Raw genomic sequence first — 20887 nt, 5'->3', positions numbered from 1 at the left:
TATTAATTACACACGAGACAAGAGAATTCAAATATAGCTCCTAGTGATATGTAACTGTTGTTGTTGTACAAATGTAATTCGTTAATCTTCATTTTACGACATCTAAAAATTATGCAATTTTATTAGCGCTTCACTCAATTTTACACTGCCCATCTCCCGTGTGTGTGTGTATGTCACTATGTGTGCATACACAAACTATACATATCGCTCTGAAAGCTAACTCAGTTAAACCAGGGCCCAGGTTTACTTCAGACCAAAACAGGTTTGCGACATCAGTTTCTTACAAATCGTTAACTAGATTAGTAATTTAGAGAAACATAACGTTTAGATTTGATAGGGAACATACAGGTTTATGGATTACAACTTCTTGTTTATTACGGTGAGCGACGTTTCGATGTAGATTCTGACATCGTTTTCAAGCACATTTAGCTTGAAAACGATGCCAGAATCTACATCGAAACGTCGAGACATGAAGCTGTAATCCATAAAACTGCATGTTCCATTTTTGACTCACCAACTTCTAGAATGCCCATTAAACAATTAAGTAGATGTGATATATTTCTCGTCATGGTAAAATAAACTGCAGAAATGTTCCGCTAAAATCAAGCATGTCGCTTGTTTAAGTACAGAAATCATGTGGCCGACGTATTATTTGTATCTTTTCATACCGTTGAGAAGACAAACAAAATCCCCTAAAGACATATTCAGATACCACACGAAACGTCTAAGAAATGTTTGCAAGATATATAAGAAAACTGAACACACTGGCAGTGGCATCAAATTCAGTGAGCGCCAATGTTGCGAGTTGCGACTATTACTGTGAGTTGTTTGTTATATCAAATGCCTATCAAGCACCAGTCATTGGTATATGGTGTTGCTGTGGTATGAAATAACACCCTCCAAACGCAATCGCAGATGTCCTCACATGTTAATTAGCAGGGCAGTGTAACAAATTAACACACATGTACACATATCATAACCTATACATTTAGACGCCTTAACGTGCAATGTTTTGCACACACCCGTTGTGTGGTGTATATATGCAACATACTCCTCATATACGCTTGGAGAAAGGGGAGGAGCGTGGAAATGAAATCACCAGCTGTCTGGTTGATTCAAAGAAGACGCAGACGATTCAAAGGGTGAGTAACTCTAATTTCACTCCCTGCCAACCTTAACACTATACTGCCCTTGACCTGAAATAAAAACAAACGTGAGTGGGATCTGGTGCTATCACGTATACGTCAGTTCAATGGGCACCGTACAGGCATAAACTAATCCGCGTTGTTTGGGAGGAAGGCAACATTTTGCAGGGAAACGCGGAAACTCAGTTGTGAAAAGGAAACACAGAGACATCTCCATCGGAGGAGGGACACATCCAAGCGAACAACACTAGAATGGCTGACACAAAGCAGAGGCTGGGGAGATGGTATTTTGGGGGGTTCGCCAGTGCCGGTGCAGCCTGTTGCACCCATCCGCTAGATTTATTGAAGGTGAGAGAATAACATTGTCAACAGGTGTTCAAATGCTGTTCTACTGAAACCGTTTGTATATATACCATTATATACGCGAATACGGAAATTTAGTTTCGACTATTCCACGTCTCTTATTCCGTTTCAAAATATTTTACTTTTATGAAATTGTCCACGTGAGGTGACATTTAAAGGCAAAATGACCAAAAAAAATCAATTCTGACAGTTGCAACATAGGCATGTGAAAGTTACGTATTTGTCACGTTAGCTGAAATGCTATCGGAAACGATACACGTGTTTTATACAGGTCAGCACACATTAAGTTGATTAACAGAGAGGTCAAATCGCACCTGTTTTATATTCTTATCACGTCGACCCATATACCTGTAGAGATACATATATGTCAATATGTCATTGCCATAACAAAAATAAGGACTTTGAATTGTTGTAATATTTCAAGGAAAGAGTTCCACCTGTACCCCCTTCTTTTTTACATGGAATATTTCCACCATCCCCAGTGTAACATTCCAACACTGAAATAAGTTCTCTGAATGATTGTATAGCTATTATAGCTATATATGTGTTATAGTTTATTGAATGTGTATTTAGGAAGAGGTATGCTTGTCAGTTTGTAATTTTGGCTTTTGATTGGGGTGGTGGGTAGGTTTGGAACTCTTACCTATTTAAGTTAGAGTAGACTTTTCAGTGGCTTAACACATGTAATAAATATAATAATGTATAATAAATATAATGTTAAATCATTAGAAAACTGCATGCAGCATTATTGCACAACAATGGACTATTGAATAGGTGGATGTGTGAAAATCTGTGTACATGTATTAATAAGTACATCTGCAGGCTGAAGGTTTCCTGAAAAGACAATTCTAAATATCTTTGAGGGTATAAGGAGGATATATAATAGTGTGAAATGAATGAACTATATATAGCTTACGTAGTGTATACAGTATTATTCAATGCCATGTAACTTGGAGTAATATTTAACAAGAGATTTAAGGTCTTGCATAGGGTTATTCAACTGTTTGTACAGCCATGGCAATTAGGCAACATTGTTAGAAGCTGTCACACATTTCACACTTTACTGTTATGGAGCTTAAAGCTGATCAGATGCTAGATGGTCACGATTCTGTTGCTACAATTTTTAAACATAAGGGCAGGTGGTATAGCCTAATGGTTAAAGATGTGCTTGACAGGGTTCGATTCCTCTCATGCAACATACAAAGTATGCAGTCCATTTCTCGTGTCCTCTGCCTTATATTGCTGGAATTTTAATGATTGATTGATCACTACAAGCTTAATAAGTGTTCAAACAACTAGGCCCATTGCCCACACACTCATTCACTCACTACATATATAAGTACCGATATATATCATTAGAGAATTATGTGGAACATTTTACAGAAATAAATGTACCACATTTGATACTGGAATAAGATTTCCATACAGTATTATGATTAACTTATATTATTAAACTTTCAACCTTGGCAGAACCTAGTGTTATGAACCTTTATTGAATTTTACCAGAAATAATTTGATACAAATACAATATTGTAAGATCAGTCTGAACTATGTAATACCAACCTCATTCTAGGTACGAAAAACGCATAAAACTCATAAAATTATACACAGGTATATACGGTATTTTGTGACAGACTTTGATGTACACTGAATTAACATGATGAAGTGATTGGTACACAAATGCAGTGTGGGACATTTTTGATAGGCTGAGAGCATTAGCCCAGGGCAATTCTGGTGATTCATGTGTTTCAATATGGAGACATGTTGCCTTGATGTAGTGATGATGTTGTTGATTATACAGGTTGCAACAATGTACCTGTGATATTGCTGATTATTTACAGGCTGCCACATTGTAGCTGTAACATTGCTGGTGCAGTATAAAACAAGCTTCAAACAGTTCATGAATCACCACTACTGAACCTTTCAATAAACACCATCAATGTAAGACTATTACTATTACAATGGAGATGATCAAAGTTTTCACATTAATGTTTAAACTGAAATGTCCACAGAAGTTGCTTAATATAATTAAATACTTTACTGTTTATTGTTACTTTCCAAAATATCCAGAGTCATCTGTAGCTAAACAGTGAGTTTAGTATTTGCAAAATAGGAATTGTAGTCCTGAATTTGAAGCAGAGCCAGCTGTTGCGAGTGAACAGTCATCAGTATGTGCATACACATGATATGCATTTTAGATTCATGGTTTATCAGCTGGTCTCATTGTTTTTTAACAAAGGTAAAAAAGTGCTGATTACTGACAGTGACAATGCTTCACTGATAAGTGACTTGGGTCTCCCATCAGGACCCTCTTAAACTGTCAAGACTGACTTCCCATGACCTGTGTCTCACCGCTGGCAGGTTAGAGCTGTCTGTAGTAGCCTCTCTTGACCTCCCCATGATAGTGACCTCACATGTATTTTGGTGCAGAGGGAAAAATCAGTGAGAGCAGCAAGATGGCATTGAGAGCTGTAGAAACAGGCATTTTTGGCAGCTCAGTTTAATAGTTGTTCTAATGTGTTATTTGATGTCCTCAAATCTCTGTTTGAAGGCAGCTCAAATAGGATCTATTTCAATGAGATTGATTTAAGTGGGCTTTTTTTACAAATTTATACATCATACATGTTCACTCTCTCAGTGAATGAAATAAGGCCTGTCTGAACCACACAAAATGGGCTAGGTTTCAGATGGATGATTTAGATTTACACATAGCCTGCTCTATGATCCAATAAAAAGGCCTGTCTGAACCACACAAAATGGGCTAGGTTTCAGATGGATGATTTAGATTTACACATAGCCTGCTCTATGATCCAATAAAAAGTTTAGATAACATGTTCCATACATCTGAATACATTCACCATATCTTAAAATCTATGTTTCAAATTGAGCTTTGCATTTAGGCTAGACAGTTACTGTCTGAACATTGGACTATCATATCTCAGCCTAAAGCACTCCATTGACGTATATTATCACTGAAACAGGGACACCTTTTGCAACTGAAATTATTTTCTTAGGATTTTCAGGTCTGATTAAATCCATTTTGGGACTGTAACATTTTGAAGTTACCATCCCAGATGTCTGGCTGGATTTGGGGCTTATTGCGTGCACTTCTCTGGTTAGAGCTGCAAAGTATAATCTGTAAAAGCAATGCACATATACTGAAAGCTACTGCCAGTTCTAGTTTACATGTTTTGTATTCAATTTTTTCCTGTAGTTTCACATTAATAATTAATTTTTAACTATCATGATTATTTTTTTTACCTTTTCATTTTTTAAGAAAGGGTTGTAACATTTGTCATATTTTTTTCTATGTTTGAATGTTAGAATAGAACACACAACAACAGATCACACAGTCTTCACTGTGCATAAAGATCTTCATTGTCATGATATAGAAGACAACTCCATGTGTCAGGACAAAGAAACATCATTATGGTACATATATATCAGGATATTTCATTTCATCACATACAATATTTTTTCTTTCCTTGTAGCCTATGCTAAACTTTATATTAGTTAGCTTTAAATTTTCATTTACTTTTATCCTTTGAAAATGTCGGATGCCAAAGCCCGAAGTTCTTAATATTTCTGCCAGTGGATCTATGGGTGACTGAGTCAAAAGTACAATCTGATTTATTTTTTTTCAATAAATTGTTGATTACATGTCATATTTGGTGTACCAGTTCATAAAATTCTTGATATGCTCATACATTTCTCATGGACAATTTAAATTTACATTTAGCCAGCTCGATCATATGACAAAAATTTAAGATAGCATGTTCCTTCCATCTTAGTAAATTAAATGAATTTTCCAAACTGAGCTTTGCTTTGACACCTAGTTGTATTTCAGCCCTAAAATAAGATAGAGAGATCACCCTGATAATGGAATGGAGACTCACTTCTGAAAAGTCTCCATGATAAAGAATGACCTAACCATTGACAACTTAGTCAAAGTTGCAACACTGAATGGTAGGGCAGGCTAAAGGTATTGATAATCAAAATATCTATGATAGGAAAAATTATTAAAGATTATTGATGTGATATCTACATTATGTTCAAGATGCTATGTTTTTAGTAACTGATGCATAGAAACATGTCACCGCTTGGTTGTGTGAAATATGTAACTTTCTTGCAGGTGTTTTTTACATTTTTGCTTAAATTTTCCTCTCCAAAACTAGTATTTGTTGAGTGATATTTAGTAGACGATTTTCAATCTCCATGATCTATGTGAATAGCCAGCATCTTAGTAAATTCATGAATACGTGAAATGATGAAATGAACTCTGAAATATCTGATAGACATATTGACGGTAAGATTTCAGCCTGAAAATTGTATGCCTAGGAAAGAATAAGCATAACAATGTCTGGTTACTATGGTATTTGTTTTGTAGGTTCACCGTCAGACACAACAGAAGGAGAGGATTGGTCTGGTGAAGATGGCTGTGAGGGTGGTCAAGTCAGATGGCGTGTTCGGACTTTACAATGGACTCTCTGCCTCTGTGCTCAGACAGGTGTGTATTTCTGCACACAGAAATGTAATTTGTCTTTACATTCAGTAGATTCTACTCTTGGCATATCTACTAGGGATGTCACAATTCATCGATGCACTAGTGCATGGTCAGCCAGCTTTGCATGATACAATACATGATTCATGTCATTTCATATCGATTCATGTTTTTACCATAGTTTTAGCACTATTCTGAGTCTAAACACATTTGTCTCTTGTATTTTTAACACAAAACACCAAATGTGACTTGGTGAGAGCTGATGGGTAGGTTTTCAGGGAACTATGGTTTCAACATCAGACAACTTACCATCAAGGTAATAGCTGCTTGTTATGCACAAAATGTCAAAAATGATCAATGACATACATATCGTGACCTTAATATTGAGGTACGTATGGTATGGTGAGGCATCTGTATCATGACACCCCCAATATCTACAGCCATCAATTGGTATTTGCTGGACCAGAAGACATTTTGCCAGACACTGACTTTAGGCTGGTGTGTATTTTGTCTCACAGTCTCAGAAATGCATTATATTCAGAAGTCCTTTTTGCTTTGCCATATCTGCATTTGTAAAACCCTAAATGAAGCATGTCTACATTTCCCCAGGGTCTGAATCTTCCTTCTCACTGAGGCTCCATTTCAATATGAAAGGAATTATAAGACAAGTATATGGATGACAACTTATTCTTTGTTGTATACCACAACGTTTCTAGGCTACTACTATAGATTACAAAGCATACTATAATTCTAGCATATATAATATACGTATATTCAGGTATTCATAGTGTGTTTTGTAATTTGTCATCAATCACCTGAATAAGGGGCAAGAAGTAGTCCAGAAATGTTGTGTCGTAAAATAAAGAAGAAGTTGTCGTACATATATTTGTCTTGCATGTTTACCAAGAATCTCATGAAAGGACTTGTTTGTTCCTATCAAAATTATGCATATTCAGAGCCTAAGTGCTAGTCTAGCTTGTGTCTAAAGTTGCAGCCTGTGGATAAGGCAAGATAATTGTTGGAACATACATTCTTACTCGTCGTCAAAATTTAGATAATTTTAGCAGAAAGATTTATATTTTATGAAGATGATTTTCAGGACAGATTGTCTTGTCTGCACTTTTCATGACTTTAAGTTGTCCTGTTTGCAGCTGACCTACTCCATGACAAGGTTTGCCCTGTATGAAACAGTGAAGAAGAGACTGGCAGCTGATGGCAAGACAATGCCGTTTTATCAGAAAATTCTGGTAGCATCAGTTTCCGGAGCAACAGGGGGGTTTGTGGGGACACCAGCAGATATGGTCAATGTCAGGTATGACAGTTCTTCTGTACTGCTCCCATTTGTTTATATTTGTTTCGACACACAGTCATTCAAACTCATCAGTTGAATATAATTTAGGTTAGAACAATTTATTATTTGTTTTATAATCATGGTAAATATCTAAGAAGAAGATCTGATCTAAGGGATATGTCAAACAATGGAGGCTCTGAAATGATGTTTGCAATACAGTATTTGTAATTTTCCATTTGGCCATCAGTGTCTTCTGCCACCTGCAGGCTTTCTACGGGCCCTGAATGAAATCTGCAGGCCCATTTTGTTAAAGTTAAATCAATGAAAAGAAAATAGACTACACTGTACACAGTTTCACATTGTTTCTACAACATCAGATAGCAAAGCCTATGACACACAGGGAAGCGTTTATTTGTTAAAGACTGGTGTTGACATTCCGGGCACAAAGGGCCGAAATACAACGGAAGTGAAACTATAAGCTATGATATCAGGATGGATCATTGATGATTCCTGAAGAAAGAAAAAAAAATATGTGACAGATTCCAGTTGGAGAAAATGACAGCTAATTTACTGAACATCACAAGGGTCTGCAAATGTTTGAAACTGCCAGCTCAAAACAATAGCAAAAGGTGCAGGGCCTCTGGTCTGGTGATTGTTTCGAATGCTGCTCTGCAATAGAACCAGCAGGGCCTTATTCCACAAAGCGGTCATGGTGCTAAGGTGATTACAACTTCCTTACTTTAGCATAGACTTCTTAGCTTTGTGGAACGGGGTAAAGTGGTCTAGTGCCTGGCCTCATTTCATGAAGCAATGTTAGGCCTAAGACTGATGTTGGAATATGTTTACCAGGAGGTATGGGAGCTACTATCGTCCCAGCATCAAGATCATTGGAAAAGATGGAAAAGGTCCCTGAACTGACAACATTTGACTGGTGTGCAGTATATACTATTTGTTGGTTGCACTGATTGCAGATGATCTTTGTTTCAGAATGCAGAATGATATCAAACTACCCCCTGAACAAAGGAGAAAGTAAGTAGCACATTATATTTAGTGTTGTATTTTTTTATGAATGTTGCGTTTTTGAGGCAAACATTCGTCCACTAATATTTATATTTTGCTTTTTAAAAGTAATTTTTATATTTTTAGGTTTTATGTTTTATTATTGAATTTTTGTACACTGCATGCATGTTAGGTCCCCCATGATACGTATCTGATATACAAAAGCAGGGTGGTTTCTAAGTTGAGATTTTCTGTTGGTATGAGTCAAAGTAGCTCATATGATTTTGTTTTCTTAGTTTACAAGAACTATAAATGGACTTGATATAAGTGTCAAAGTGTATATGTCATTGTTACAAAACGCTTTCATACAGCATTACAGGTTTGATTTGTTTTTTGTTAAATGCCACACTTAGCAATCTCCCAGGTTTGTGGTGGTGGTTTGCACATCATAGAGTCTCGACCAGACAATCCAGTGATCAACAACATGGATATCGATCTGCACATTTGGGATGCGATAACATGTGTCAACCAAGTCAGTTAATCTGACCACCCGATCCCGTTAGTGACCACTTATGAGAAGCATGAATTCCCGAAGACTCTCAAAACTTTAGTTTTCACTCAAATTTCAGCCTGAGTTTGAAGATTTGAAACAGCAGCATTTTTACTTCAACTGGATTTTAAAAATAAAAGAGTCCAAACAACCTAAGTAATCTATCCACCAAACTCAAACTGTCTGCTGTGTTTGTGTTTAATATTGATTTCGGTTTATTCTGAGAAATGCAATTTTCTCCATTTTCTCAAATTTGAGTAATAGCTCTAACTTAATTCAGATTTTTGTTTGCTTCGAGAAATCAAGGTCATTTGTAACCTGAATCATCATGGGTCCTCACATACAGGAATTCCCACACACTGGTAGCACAATCCATGTGATGCTTGTGTACCAGCAATTGTGTGTTTACTCACTCACTTACTGCAGTATGTGTGAAATTCTCCATCTCAGTCAGTGTTAATGGTTCCCTTACAATGATTACAATGAGACTGATGTGAACAGAACAGTAGAGGTCATAAGGTCAACCACACCATAGAGCTAATTAACCTCCACCTGTCATCAAAGCTGCATGACTTACCAAGCGGAAAACCCATGTGATACAGAATTGGTCACTGTGTCTGACAGCTTCACAGATATTGCCAAATTAATATTGTTCAGGTCAATATCCATTCCATTAAGGGATATTGTTTTGCATCTGTACCATACCCTCAAGAATGACCTACCTCTACCCCTACCACTATGCCCCCCCCCAAAAAACTGATGAAATACGTCTGGCAGTACATACAGTGATGACTAGGCATGTATCTCTAGTATTAGATGCAATTTGTCATTATTGTGTAAGTATATTGATTGAAGAAACCTCATATATCTTCTTCTCTGATTATATTTCATTTTAATTGGTTGTTCAATTTAGCCTTTGGTTAGTTGACTCAATATCAGTGTCTAATAGACAGGCTATTTATGTCCATGGTTTGTATGGAAGCTTAATGAGCATCATGTTTGACAGCTTGTGTCACAGCTGAAGCATGCTTTATACCATTGCATGTTAAAATCTGTTTCCTGTAACAGATCTCTGTATGTTCTCTTTGTCTTGTCTCTTTGTATGTGTTTTGTATGAATGTCAATTGTTATGTATAAGGACAATCACGTCAATGTCTTTAAAATTTGTGCTCAGTCCATTTTCTTTGTGAATAATGTGAATCGAATCTGTTCACCCAGCAGAAAATGGGTACCCGTTGGAATCAGTCATGTAACCACTAACCTTCTAGTGCTTAACAGGCTGCTTGTGATACTCGAGGTAATAATAATCAGATTTGATTGGCGCTTCGAGCATGCATTGTGCATGGAGTAATGCGCATGATACATGGACTATTATTATTGTGAATAAAATATACTGGACAAAATAAGTTAGGGATATTGGCATTTTTATGATTGACATTTCATCAGTATGTCAATTATAAAATAGATGATTATTCATAATTTCAAAATTTCCTATATCCCTAACTATTTTTGTCCAGTATAGGTTTAATTGAAAACAATTTACAAATCAGTTGTCTTGCCAGACACATGCGATTTCCTTATATCCAGGTTATAGGTATGGTGAAAATGCACCCATTGCCCAACTTCCTATCCAGTGTTGTTTTTTATCCACCCGGCATGTAATGTGGGGGGATATAGTCGACGCCTCGTCTGTCTGTTTGTTCATCTGTCTGTAATCATTTTGTTTCCGGAGCATAACTCAGAAACCGTTCAATATTTTTAGACCAAACTTGATAGATATAGTAATCTTAGCCTATGGTTGTGCCTTTTGCTATTTACAGATTTTTGGCATTTATATTTTTTTTTGTTTTTCCATGGAACATTTTGGTGTTAGTCTTATGGTGGGGTGGGCTTTGTTTCTGGAGCAGAACTCAAAAACCATTAAATATTTTTCTGCAAAACTTGGTAGATATTGATTTTTATCCAATCAGAACCTAAAGTGGTGCCTTTTGCTATGTACAGGTTCTTGTGATTTATTATTTTCTCGGTTTCTATGGAAACGTTTTGGACATAGTCTCAAAAGTGAGTGGTGTGTTTTGTTTCTGGAGCAGAACTAAAAAACTGATAAATATATCAGTCAGAGGCTGAAGTGGTGCCTTGTGCTATGGACAGGTTTTTGTGATTTATTATTTTCTTGGTTTCCATGGAAACGTTTTGGACTTAGTCTCAAAATGGAGGGATTGCCTTTGTTTCCAGAGCAGAACTCAAAAGCCATTCAATATTTTTCTGCAAAACTTGGTAGATATATCCATCTGAACCTATAGTGGTGCCTTTTGCTATTTACAGGTTTTTGTGATTTATTATTTTCTCAGTTTCCATGGAAACGTTTCAGACATAGTCTCAAAAGTGAGCAGTGTGTGTCGTTTCTGGAGCAGAACTCAAAAAACGTTTAATATTTTTCTACAAAACTTGGTAGATATATCAGTCAGAACCTATAGTGGTGCCTTTTGGCATTTACAGGAGTTTGTGATTTATTATTTTCTGGTTTTCCACTTTGCCTCAAAATGGAGGTATGAGCTTCGTACCCAGAGCACAAATCAAAAACCATTTGATATCTTTCAAGAGAGCTTGGCAGATCTTGAAACTGTGACTTTGCTGATTACAGATATATGGCATTTATAATTTTCATGAATTCCATGGAAACAATTCAAACTTAGTCTTAAAAAACAATGAGTAACTGTCAATGATTTCTGCTTTCAAACTTGTTGGGGTTGGGGAGATATCTCATCTTTACATGTGCCACATTTTAAAATGTATTAATAGTGTTAAAGTTCCAATGTATATGCAAAAACCTTTATTCATAGCTTTCAGACATGGAAACCTTCCCAGGGGTTACACAGGTGTGTTCATAAACAACTGATCAGACGACAGTTGTTGAACTCTTGACCTTTTTTAAGCCTTGATTATTAAGGCAGAAAACATACTGACATTCTTACAGTGACTAACTGATGGTTACATAGACTGACATCTTGTGAATGTACAGAAATGCCATTTTGTAAACTGTCATCATAAAATACAGCATCATAGAGAGGGACTGAGAAACTTGCTTCATTTTCAGACACTGTAGTAGTTCAGATTTACTGAAGACAAATAGTGTTGACTTGTATGGACTGTATTGTGTATATTTTTTTCTTAATCTGGTATAACTAGTAGTTACAATGTGTTATTATATGGTGACTCAGGAAAGGGCCCCAGCAAACCCTTTGTGTTGATAGAGAGAAAGAGAGAATTTTTTTTATTTATGTGTCACATGTTATAAACATATGAAATATATATACATAATTTAAAAACACTGATATAGCATCCGTCCATATGGCCTACGAGACACAAGACACTACAGAACGTATAGTAGTGCATGAAGTGAATAATCTGTCACAGAGCTATCATAGAGCTCTTTAGGGACAATAGTCTGGTGATTGCAGTGTGTGGCCTTTGTGTTTGCACACTGCACACTGTTGTTCACTGCGCATGCTGCTTTCATAGGTCTATATTACTTCCTGCAACACAATTTGGACACAAGCTCTGCAGGTACATTTTGATACAGAACAAGAAAATGACATAGTGTATTTACAGATTGTTTGTATTTCAGCTACAAGCACGCTATAGATGGCCTGTATCGTGTGTTTCGACATGAGGGTGTCATCAAACTGTTTTCAGGGGCATCCATGGCCAGTTCCAGGGCCATCTTTGTTACTGTTGGGCAGGTAAGAGCACTTTATCAAAGAATTTCTGTTCATAGGTTTACTGTTGTCACTACTATGATATTATGTTACTTCTGGATACTTAATCTGGGGACCCGTGAAGGTCCCGGGGTAGAATAGGCCTTCAGGAACCCATGCTTGCCATAAAAGGCGACTATGCTTGTTGTAAGAGGCGACTAACGGGATCGGGTGGTCAGGCTTGCTGACTTGGTTGGCACATGTCATCGGTTCCCAATTGCGCAGATTGATGTTCATGTTGTGATCACTGGATTGTCTGGTCCAGACTCAATTATTTACAGACTGCCGCCACATAGCTTGAATATTGCTGAGATGGGTGTAAAACTAAACTCACCCACTCACCCACCACTTAATCTGGGTACTTGGTTTAGGCTCTTAAGTTAATGGGGTGTTGGGGTAGCCCAGTGGTTAAAGCATCCACTCATCACCAGAGACCTGAGTTCGATTCCCCACATGGGTATAATGTGTGAGGCTGATTTCTGGTATCCTATGATATTGCTGGAATATTGCTAAAGGAGGTGTAAAACCAACTCACTCACTCACTCACTCGCTCATAAGTTACTGTACCAAGTTACATCAGTTTGGGCTCCCAGAAATATATGCTTATAGGTTTGATTTTTATCTAAATCTTTAAATGTTTTAGGTTTAGGTTTGACAGTTCCATACCCATGGAGACATTCATCTCCTTTGGCTTTGTGCCACCGATGTGCTAACTATAGGCCTCTTTTCACTTAAAACACTCACCATATGTGTGTGTGTGTCTATATACATCAGGCATCATATTGCTGCAAATATCGTGCATGTGAACAGCTGCATTGTGGTGTAAAGTTTTGTTAAGAACTCACCAATGCTCACTGATATTCATCAAGTATTGAACTCAAAACAATAATCCTTACAACGTTAGAGATTTGTTGTACAATACATCAGTTCATGTGTAAACAGTACCTTTAAACAATATGACACATTTTGCAAACTTCAGTTTAGAAGAGTCAGCTAAAGTAATATAAGTGACTATGTTCCAACTAGTGAGTCTAAACGTTTGATGACAAGTATAGGATACTGTTTGCAACATGGCTATAGCTAGCTTGTTCACCTTCCTCTATGAGTTCATTGGTGGGGTAGCCTAGTGGTTAAAGTATTTGTTTGTTATGCCGAAGAACTGGATTTGATTTGCAACATTGAGTCTCGTGTCCCCCACCCTGATACTGATTGAATATTGCTGAATGTGGCGTTACTCTCAACTTGCTCACTCTCTTATGATTTATGCTTCAAGACGACTTGTTCATTATGAGGAGTATAAGTTACAAAGTGTTTGAATTGGAAGTTGGACCTGTCATTAATGATAAGATATAACCTGTATAATCACTTCTTTCAGTTTTTGTACCCACTTCTTGATAATGGTTGGCTACAAAGTGTGAAGATCGTTTCTAGTGTCCCCCACTGTGATATTGCTGGAATATTGCTAAAAGTGGAGTAAAACTATACTCACCCACTCATTTGATGATGGCAGCAACATTAGGAGCAAAAATTAAGAATAGAAGTAATATGAAATCCACCATATACTGGACAAAAATAGATAGGGATGTATGTAAATTTGGAATTATGAAAAATTATCTTTTTATTCATTGACACGCAGATGAAATATCAACCATAAATATACCAATATCCCTAATTTTTATTTTGTCCTGTATATTATGTCACTGGTGACTGGTGAAACAGGTGCTTGACTTACTGAAGAGGACCATGAAAAGGGATGTAATTTGGTGTCTTGGGTGGAAATTATAACTTTATTTTATCACAACTGTTTATGTGTCATGAGTTTTCAAATAAATAATCAACAGTAATTTTTACTGACACCAATATTTCTGATTAACAATATTTTTAGCCAGCCTACAATAAAATGCTACAATTGCAGGGAAGTAGCCACATTGTGAGGTCATCATTTTCAAGTACAAGATATATAATATACAGGAGATCACATATCCAACTGAAAGTATTGGTTTTTTGTTTCAGCTGGCCTGCTACGATCAGATTAAAGGGATACTGTTGAACACTTCAGTGTTTGAAGACAACCTTATCTTACATTTCACATGCAGTGTTATGGCAGTAAGTCTTCACTTCTGTTCTAGTGATGTAGTAAATGGCTTCTCCACCAGGCCATGCAGTCATCATTTGTTTGTCACATAAAGGTTGTGGTAGTTCAGCCTAGTGGTTAAAACGTTTGCCTGTCATGCCGAAGACCCAAGTTAGGTTCAATTCCCTACATGGGTACAATGTGTGAAGCCGATTTCTTGTGTTCCCCACCATGATATTGCTGAAGTATTTCTATAATTAGTGTGAAACTAAACTCACTCACTCACTCACTCACTCACCCACTCACCCACTCACCCACTCACCCACTCACCCACTCACCCACTCACCCACCCACATTTTAAACATCATATTCTGACATATTGTAAGACAGTCACAATATTTTTACTGAAGTTAAAATGATCCCAGTAACCTGTGTTTGTCAGAGTAAATGAATATCATTTTATGCCACATCAGCAGTGTTGTAGCTATTGGTGGCTCTGATCAAAACAAAGGGTGAGATGGTCACATAGATGACTGCTTTGTTGTGTGTGGAAATGAACATTTGTCCACAGTATTAATTATCAGAGTGTCTGGCCTTGTCCTCATGATTTTGAGGCCTCTATCATTTAGCTACGCCAAACTCAGTGCAAAGTTTTGCAACAAAAAGGCATTGAAACATTTTGTAATGATATATGTTATTGACAATGGATGTGGTTTTTCTCCAGGGTACTATAGCAACGTTTTTGACTCAGCCTCTTGATGTGATGAAGACGAGGATGATGAATGCTAAACCTGGCCAATATAAAGTGAGTCATTCGACTAAACTGGGTTAGAGACATTGCGACCAAGAAAAACTCTTTAGAAATGTACACATTTGCCCCTCAAAGTAGTTGTTACTACCACTAGAGAGTCTGAACAGAATTGTTCATTGCTTAGATTTTTTCGTGTGTTTATCATTGTTTGTTCGATTAATAATTGTCTTGAGGACCACCTTCCACTTCAGTGTCCTGTATCTTACGCCCTTGATGAAATTTAGCAGGAAGTGATTTTTAAAATATTTTTGTATGGGATGATAATGAAAGGCAACTATGCTTGTTGTAAGAGGCGACTATTGGAATTGAGTGGTCAGGCTCGTTGACTTGGTTTACACACATCATCAGTTCCCAGTTGTTCAGATCGATGCACATGCTGTTGTTCATTGGATTGTTTTGTCCAGACACGATTATTTACAGACCATTGCCATATAGCTGGAATATTACTGAGGGCGGCATAAAACTAAACTCACTCCCTCCCCTCTCAAATGTCTGTATCACATTGCATCAGAATGATGCCCTGTCTAAGTGTTGTTCCTGTGTGGATATTGGAATAGTCTTGTATTTTACTTTCAGAATTTATTAGCCTGTTTCCTTGATATAGGAAAGATTGGACCTCTAGGATTTTTTAAGGTAAGAAATCTTCAAGAGAAGATCATTTTTGTTTGTTCAAATTATAGAAGATGTAACGAAAAAAATGTTGATACCTTTCTGTTGTTGTATAACAGTGATATATATACATGTAGTATATCACTTTACAAGTATGTGATCACTTGTGTACACCCAGTTTATCACTTTACAAGTATGTGATCACTTGTGTACACCCAGTTTATCACTTTACAAGTATGTGATCACTTGTGTACACCCAGTTTATCTCTTAACAAGTATGTGATCACTTTTGTACACCCAGTGTATCACTTTACAAGTATGTGATCACTTGTGTACACCCAGTGTATCACTTTACAAGTATGTGATCACTCGTGTACACCCAGTTTATCACATTACAAGTATGTGATCACTCGTGTACACCCAGTGTATCACTTTACAAGTATGTGATCACTCGTGTACACCCAGTGTATCACTTTACAAGTATGTGATCACTCGTGTACACCCAGTTTATCACATTACAAGTGTGTGATGATATGAATGTGCACACCCTGTGTATTACTTTACAAATGTGTGATAACATGAATGTGTACATTGTGTACTTACTTTAAGAATAGCTCAAGTGAGATTATCCAGCCTCATGTAAAAATGTCATATTTTGATTGGTTCATGTGACTCAGATAAAATACCATGTATACCCATCATGATCCGTGAGCAGGGAGTACAAGTCGTATCATCTTGCCACGCCTCTGACAGAAGTGAGAAAAGCATGCATTGCCATGCCTTTAGCATGACATATACTGCATTTAGGTCAATCGATCAGCTGGTGTCAACGTGGCAGCAAGGAAACATTTTGCCTGAACTCAATTTGTTTAAAAACAACAGGTAGATAAAAGCGTTATCACATTGTGATTTTATCAGTCCTTAATCTTACTCAGTACTGATAAAACCCTGTATTTCCCAGGGCAAGATGTGATAACTTATAATGGCAAGATTTGTGGTAATCCCTTCAGAGGCAGCATTTCACCATGCAAATAAGTCTTACAAATCCACCAAACATGCCCAGCCTTCTAATTTGCTGAAACTGATGCTTACATGAGTTTTGATGATCATACTGGGTCCCTGTAGACAAGCTCAGTGGGGTAAGACTCTACGTGTGGAAGTAAGGCAGCAAGGGTCAAACTGTTGTTGGCACGTGCCTCTCTAACACTGTTACATGTGTATGCGTTTTTGTTACAGGGCTTCGTCCCAGCGTTTGTAAGACTGGGACCCCATACTGTACTTACCTTCATCTTCTTTGAGCAGCTGAGGCAGAACTTTGGAGAAATAAAGGCATGATCTCATTTTGCTGGAACAGGTGCTTGTCAAGAGAGTGAAATCTCAGGGTCACCTCCGCAGTTGTATTTAGGTTGCCTTATTGTACAGTTTTAAGGGATGTAGATATGGAAAGGCCAGACCAGTGGGTTTTTTGTGTGATTTGGGGAATTTAAAGCAGAAAATGCCAGTGCCTTTCATTTGAGAAAAAAGAACAATTGAGGCAGGGTAGACTGGAGATTATTTGTAATGAGTATAGAAGTATAGTAGTATAGAATCTTCTAAATAAATATCACAATAATTTGGGAGAATATTTTTAGAATGTCTGTCGATCAGAAGGAAACTTTTTCTGTTTTCAAGGAAGTATGTATTTGGGTTAAATTTGTTTTATGTTTAAAGCAAGCAGGTAGTGCTATTTTGGCAAATTCGTTGGTAACTTCTCAGTGTCACAAGAAACAGAAGCTGGTCTGGTCGCAATGCCTTTTGTTATTATGCAGCAATACATCAGTTCTCATCACATGTCCATGGGAGACTATTATCATCACAATGATTAGAAGCCTAATCAGATTGCAGTAAGTTTTTACTTTGATTTGACTGCCAACACTGCCTTCAATGATTTGTCAAATGCCTTCTACACAAACTGTTTTACATCAGAAATTATTGTTCTATGTGTCCTAGAGAGTTTTAGCACATCTTGAATCGATGAAGGATTTTAATAGAAAAGTGTTTTATGAAATTAATATTTAACTTGTTACGTACCATCTCTTGAATGGGTTGGAAAAGATCAGTGTGTCGATGTGTAAAATAGCCTTAGCACTAAGTTGATGTTAACATTGATAGTCTTAGCGCTACGGTTATTTTATTGTTAGTAACCAGGCATGTTACATCCCCACAGGTATGAGTCTTTCTTTTTATGTGTCTCTCCGTGTCGTATGTATGTATGTACTATGTCAGTCAAAGGTCAAGGTCATTTTTGAGGTTATTGTGAAACATGTTTGCTTGATTTATTGATGATTACTGTTACACTTGTAATTCTTTAATCTAGAGACCTGGGTAATTGTCTGATCATGTGAAGTTATGTGATCTTGACTGAGGTGAAGGTGTTGAAGTGAAGTTTTTTGACTGGAGGTAAATGGTTGTAGATAAAGATTTTCACATTTGTGCAAACAAATGAACTTTACAGTATATGACTCATACATAAATATACACCATATGTTGATTTAGTGGTGCAAGTATTGCAATTCATCCATATTACAATGCATTGTGAATCCATTGAAAACCATTATGATCCATGAATTTACCATTCAACAATGGGTTAAGAGTAGAAAGTAGTGCTATTTCATAAAGTGTTTTGTTATGGTTGTATGATGGATGTATGATTGATAAATATATTGATGATTGACTGAGAAATATATTGAATCATTTTAATTAAACAGTGTGTATAAGAGTGCCTGGATGTATTTTACACTATAAATACTGCCTTATGTACACATGTATTATGTCAGAAGGCTGTTGCAGATGAAAGTTACCTCCCTTGGTTGTTGGTTATTGGTTTGCACAAATGTGCAGCAGCAAGTTTTGGTCTTTACTTATTACACATCAAATATTTTAGTGTATACATGCATACATTAAATATTCTCTTACGTATTTGAAAAATTTGAAGCAATTTTATTGTTACTACTTATGGCAAATTATTCAAAGCAGTGTTCTTACATATAGGAAGTGTGAGTATGTTTTTGATGTATAAATATGCATGATGTTTTAAATATCTTATTTAAGTGTACTGACCTACGCATGTGGCCGTCCTTCTACCTCTGCCACAGGCCTGTGATGACTGGTAACATCTTACCCAGTCCAATCAAAATACTGTGAATGGTTTTCATTTTCCAAGAATCTACACATTCAGAAAAAAACCGTATCTCATTGAATGCTTTTATTCCTTGGTAAAATATCCTAAAATATGAAAAAGCTTTATGTTGGTGGCATGGCTCCAGGTGGTGTTATGTGGTCTGGTGATCTGTTGCTGTAATGTATGTAGATAGATATATTGCCATGCCATTGCTGTTTTACTGTTGTAGTGCCATTGCTGTATAATTATACAAAAAGATATGGACAGCACACAAAAAGGCTTTTGTTTGACAATTGTCCCCTCATTTCAGAACAGACAGGTTTCTCAAACAGATACTAAGAACTGTCACATGATATTTAAATTAGCCTTTAACAGTTTGTGTAATGGAAAGCCCTTCCTACACTGGCATGCTGTGTAGCGCTAACATGTGATCTGCTGTTCTTACTACTGAAAGTTGTTGATGTTTTTGTTAAATTGTACACTTAGGATGTATTGACTTCTTTTACAGTCTTACCATTGATTTTCCAGATTTTCATCAACACAGATTTCTTCTACATTTCAGTGACAGCAATATATCAAAAACTTTAGAATTCTTGTATAATCTAACCTTTTATAAGGTTCATTTCGATAAAGTGTAAATGTTTAAGAAGCTAGAGAGACTTGCCTTCTTCTACAATATGCTAGTTATATAATGGAGGCTGTATATAGTCAAATCTGTGACAGACAAGTCTTGAGGAGGAGGCACATTCCGTAACCTGGTGAATCTGCAGGACAGTCATATACTGTATCTTCTTTGACTGGCATGTTAGAACTTAGGAAAACTACTAATGACAGCTGATAACAACTCCTTTTATGTTGTGATGTTTTGATACTGTTGCCGTGCTTGGCAATGGTAGAAGAAATTGTCATCCATCAAATTTGTCATTATTGTAACTGTCCAAGTTAAAGGGAGTCCATGCTTCCTGTCCTACTGCTCTGGTGATTGGTAGCGTGTTAAACAAAGATGTTTCCTCTTTGAATTCTTTGAATAACTGGGTAATGATTAACTGTTACATAATTTTATTTGAATTTGCAGACAGTGTAGTGATTAAGTGGCTAGGATTTGACATGCTAGGATTGGAAACTTAAGAGTATTGTAGGACTTTTTGTCATTCCTGAGTCACGATTTTTGACAAATTATTATGAGAATAAGGGCTGTGATCCTTTGTTTTTTATCTTCATTTGACTGGAGCAGGTTCCTCCATCTATAAGTACCCATGCATGTGATGGTGTTAGTAGACAGGACCTAGGTATTAACTGATGAAGTTACTGGACAAGGGGTGGTGACAGACCTCAGGCACGATATATTTCATTATAATACAGTATGTAGCCTGTCAGTGTTATCCTGTAAGATAAATATGCAAGTGAGGTTGTCCAGTATTAACAAGTATTAGAAAGTGTAGATGTGATACCATCTTGCTGTTGCAGAACTTTCTCCAAGAGCTTATTCATATTTCCCCATATGAGCAACGTGATTTCATGCGATCTGGCACTGTATAACAGATGGTGTCATTCACTCAGGCATTGCATGTGCTGAGATCATTGCTCATGCAGTTGATCACTGGATTGTCTGGTCAAGAGTCGATT

At 36.8% G+C, this 20887-nt stretch overlaps 1 protein-coding gene across 1 annotated transcript; it reads left to right on the top strand.

Moving 5' to 3' along the window:
* Positions 1–1176: 1176 nt before the first annotated feature.
* Positions 1177–19355, top strand: LOC137284774 (mitochondrial dicarboxylate carrier-like). Its single transcript, XM_067816741.1, has 9 exons — positions 1177–1493; positions 5896–6015; positions 7161–7321; positions 8288–8329; positions 12478–12592; positions 14621–14713; positions 15406–15486; positions 16069–16125; positions 17338–19355. The coding sequence occupies exons 1-9, from the start codon at positions 1398–1400 to the stop codon at positions 17434–17436; spliced, it is 864 nt and encodes a 287-aa protein (XP_067672842.1). The 5' UTR covers positions 1177–1397; the 3' UTR covers positions 17437–19355.
* The last annotated feature ends 1532 nt before the right edge of the window (positions 19356–20887 follow it).

Source organism: Haliotis asinina, chromosome 5 (genome assembly GCF_037392515.1).
Source record: "Haliotis asinina isolate JCU_RB_2024 chromosome 5, JCU_Hal_asi_v2, whole genome shotgun sequence".
Classification (NCBI taxonomy): Eukaryota; Metazoa; Mollusca; class Gastropoda; order Lepetellida; family Haliotidae; genus Haliotis; species Haliotis asinina.
This window is presented reverse-complemented; position numbering and strand designations above follow the sequence as displayed.